This window comes from Cryptomeria japonica, chromosome 8 (assembly GCF_030272615.1).
Source record: "Cryptomeria japonica chromosome 8, Sugi_1.0, whole genome shotgun sequence".
Lineage (NCBI taxonomy): Eukaryota > Viridiplantae > Streptophyta > Pinopsida > Cupressales > Cupressaceae > Cryptomeria > Cryptomeria japonica.
Window position 1 is genome coordinate 381,557,130 of NC_081412.1, and position 4,076 is coordinate 381,561,205.

Consider the following 4,076-nt stretch of genomic DNA (forward strand, 5'->3'; position numbering starts at 1 on the left):
GTCGTTGACCAGTGATTGGTTAACCGTGGCTTAATTGGGGGTTCAGTGATTGAACACCTTATCAGAGGGCTGTGAAAGCCTACCAGGAGTCCTTGATAGCAAGACTAGAAGAGTACAGGGAACACCAGAACAGAGGCCCTCATTTTCCAGATTCCTGGTTGGGTCTTGGAAGGTTTAAAAGGGGAAATTTAGAGTTAATTCACACTTCCGCTGACCACTTGCATCAAGTGGTATCAGAGCCATGTCTGCTCCTGAGGATACGGATGAGACAATTCCTATCAGAATCACTAATGCGGAGCTAGCACGTATAGTGAGAGAACAAAAAGCAGCAAATGCAGCACTTACCAAGAGACTCCAAGAGTTGGAGAAGAAGGTGGATAAAGACAAGGAGAGCGAGTCTGGGGATGATGAAGGGAGTGAAGAGGAGAAAGATGACACTGATCAAGACGTCCCGGCTGATCAGAGACCTTTCCTCAATGCCCTAAGAACCATGGATGAAAAGATAGACCTACCAGTTTTCAGTGGTAAAATGAATGCAGATTTGGCCTTGGATTGGATAGAGGCCTTGACAAGTTTCTTCGAGTGTGAAGACATTCCAGAAAAGAAGAGAGTGAAGATGGCAAAATCCAAGTTAAAGGGTGCAGCCTTAACTTGGTGGAACTTCATCCAGACAGAGAGGGTGAAGAATGGGAAGAGTATGATAAATTCGTGGAACAAGATGATAGCCCTAGTGAAGGAAACATATGTACCAGAAGACTATGGGGTACAACTTCATAGAAGGAAGCAAAGCCTAAAGCAGAAGGATATGGACGTAGGCTCCTACACTGAGGAGTTCTTGAAACTATGCATGAAAACAAATGTGGTAGAAGATGAAGAAGAGAAACTAGCAAGGTATATGAATGGTCTCAAGATGTCCATTCAAGAGGAACTCAGCCTACACTGCCCTACCACGGTGAGCAAGTGCTATCAAATGGCACTCAAGGTAGAGGAGAAGTGGAAAAGAAAGCAAGAAACAAATAAGGGAAAGAACAATGACAGTGGGAAGAACTATAGAGGAAGAGGAAACCCTTGGAACAAAGGCAGTAGCAGTAGGACCAATGACCAAGCTGACAAGGAAAACCATGACTCTAATTTTAGAGGGAACTATAGAGGAAGGAGACCCTTTAATAGGGGAAGATCAAACACGGGAAGAGGAAATGGAAATGGAACCATAAGGTGTTACTACTGCAATCAGTTGGGACACCATGCAGGAAGATGCCCAGAGAAGAAGAACAATAACAATCAAGGTGAAAGAAGAGCACAACTCGTTCAAGAGGACAAACAAGAGAACAACACTGGTGCAAGGGACTTGGAACCGGAGGAAGGAGTATGCTTAATGATGAGACAAATCTTTCTACAAGTACCACAAAATCAAGAACCTCCACAAAGGAAGAACCTCTTCAGAACAAAGATCAAGTGCCATGGGAAGGTATGCAATTTGCTTATAGACTCTGGTTCAACTGAAAATTTAGTTTCTAATGAAATGGTCCAAAAACTAAATCTTCCTAGGCAGCCACATCCTTTTCCTTACCATGTCTCTTGGCTTACCAAAGGTCAGCAAACACTAGTAACTGAACAAGCATGGGTAGAATTTTCAATCTCAGATTTCAAGGATAAAGTCCTTTGTGACATTGTTGAAATGGATGCTTCCCACATCCTTTTAGGCAGGCCTTGGCAATTTGACGTGGATGCCACACACCACTGTAGGAAGAATACCTACTCCATCATCAAAGATGGGAAAACCTTCACCATGAAACCCCTTCCTGATAATAAGGGTGAAAAGGAACCTACTGTTATCATTATGGGTAAGAAAGAAATGATGAAAGCATTGAAAGAACCTGAAACTGAGTCCTATGTCCTGATTACCAAACCTAAGGACAGCATAAGATGTGATGATAAGGACCCTACACCAAATGAAGTCAAGAACCTTTTAGAAAAATACAGTGCTGTCACTGCTAGTGACCTACCCACAAGCCTCCCTCCCTTAAGAGAAATTAGTCACCAGATTGACTTAATTCTGGGCTCATCTTTACCCAACAAGGCCCCATACAAAATGACACCATCTCAGACTGTAGAGATTGCAAGGCAAGTTGCTGAACTGTTGGAGAAGGGACTGATTCAGAAAAGCCTTAGTCCATGTGCTGTCCCATCAGTCCTAGCCCCTAAAAAGGATGGAAAATGGAGGTTGTGCACGGACAGCAGGGCCTTGAATAAAATTACCATAAGATACCGGTTTCCTATCCCAAGAATGGAGGATTTATTGGACCAACTTGGCACTGCTGGTTATTTCTCAAAAATTGATTTAAAATCAGGCTATCACCAAATCAGGATCAAACTGGGAGATGAATGGAAGACAGCGTTTAAAACAACGGAAGGTTTGTTTGAATGGCTTGTTATGCCATTTGGTTTGAGCAATGCTCCAAGTACATTTATGAGACTTATGAACGAAATTTTTAGTGATTTTTTTTGGTAAATTTGTAGTCATATATCTAGATGATATTCTGATTTACAGTCATAGCAAAGAAGAACACCTTGATCATGTTGAACAGGTCTTGAGGAGACTCCATCAGCACAAGTTAGTGATTAACTTGGAAAAATGCATGTTCATGAAGAAGGAACTCACCTTCTTAGGATTTGTCATATCACAAGGCACTCTAAAAATGGATCCGGAGAAGGTGGCAGCAATTGTCAGTTGGCCTACACCAAAGAATCAAGGTGATGTTAGAAGTTTTCATGGCCTTGCAACTTTTTATAGAAAGTTTATTAAAAATTTCAGTCATGTATGTGCTCCCATGCTGGATACTATAAAGGGTGATAAAAAGACTAAATTTGTATGGACTAAAGAGGCAAATAATGCTTTCCAATATCTTAAAAATAGAGTATCTCAATATCCCATCTTAACTCTTCCGGATTTCAATAAAGTTTTCGTGGTCGAGACGGATGCAAGCAATTTAGCCATAGGTGCAGTTTTAAGCCAAGAAGGCAAGGCTGTAGCTTTCTTTTCTGAGAAGTTAAATGATGCAAAGAAAAGATATTCTACATATGATTTAGAATTGTATGCAATGGTACAGGCTTTAAAAAAATGGAGGCATTATCTACTTCCAAAAGAATTCATTGTTTACACGGATAATCATGCCTTAAGTTTCTTGAACAATCAGGAAAAACTTGGAGTCAAACACATCAAATGGATGGAACAATTGCAGGCATATACATTCAATATTAAACATAAAAAGGGGGTAGCAAACAAGGTGGCTGATGCCCTTAGCAGGAGAGTTGGATTGGTGGAAGAAGTACAACTTCAGAGCGTGGGAATTGACTCCCTAAAACACCTATATAAAGATGATCCAGATTTTGGCGAAATTTTTGAAGTATGCACCAAAATGGTAGGCAAATACCATACTGACTTTTCTGATTTTCTGATTCAGAATGGACTCTTATTCAAAGGAGCCCAATTGTGCATTCCTCAATGCTCCATGAGGACAAACATCATTAAGGAGAAACACTGTGGTGGTTTAGGAGGACACTTTGGCATAGATAAAACCACGGATTTGGTAAAGAGGAGTTACTTTTGGCCAAGGATGGGAAATGAAATCAAGAAGTTTGTACAGTCTTGTACCATTTGCCAGCAAGCAAAAGGAGTATCCACAAACCAAGGACTATACCAGCCTTTGCCAATTCCAACCAGACCTTGGGAATCAATCTCCATGGATTTTGTGATGGGTTTACCAAGAACAAAACAGGGTTATGACAGCATCTTTGTCATTGTGGACAGATTCAGCAAGATGGTACATTTTGTACCTTGCAAAAGCACGAATGATGCCTCTCACATTGCTCATCTCTTCTTTAAAGAAGTAGTAAGGATTCACGGTCTTCCAAAGACTATTGTATCAGACAAAGATGTGAAGTTTCAGGGTCATTTTTGGAGAACATTGCACAAGAAACTAGTCACAAACTTGACCTACAGTTCAGCATACCACCCACAAACGGATGGACAGTCAGAGGTGGTCAATAGGTCACTTGGAAATCTCTTAAGGTGC

The 4,076-nt window shown here is 41.0% G+C and overlaps 1 protein-coding gene across 1 annotated transcript; it reads left to right on the forward strand.

Annotated features, from left to right (window-relative positions):
* The first annotated feature begins 241 nt into the window (after window positions 1-241).
* On the forward strand, window positions 242-2,512 carry LOC131857672 (uncharacterized). The gene has a single exon (XM_059210372.1). The coding sequence runs from the start codon at window positions 242-244 to the stop codon at window positions 2,510-2,512; it is 2,271 nt and encodes a 756-aa protein (XP_059066355.1).
* The last annotated feature ends 1,564 nt before the right edge of the window (window positions 2,513-4,076 follow it).

What these genes read in the sequence shown, in the direction of transcription:
- LOC131857672 (XM_059210372.1), top strand. Translation starts at nt 242, where the DNA reads ATGTCTGCTCCTGAGGATACGGATGAGACAATTCCTATCAGAATCACT.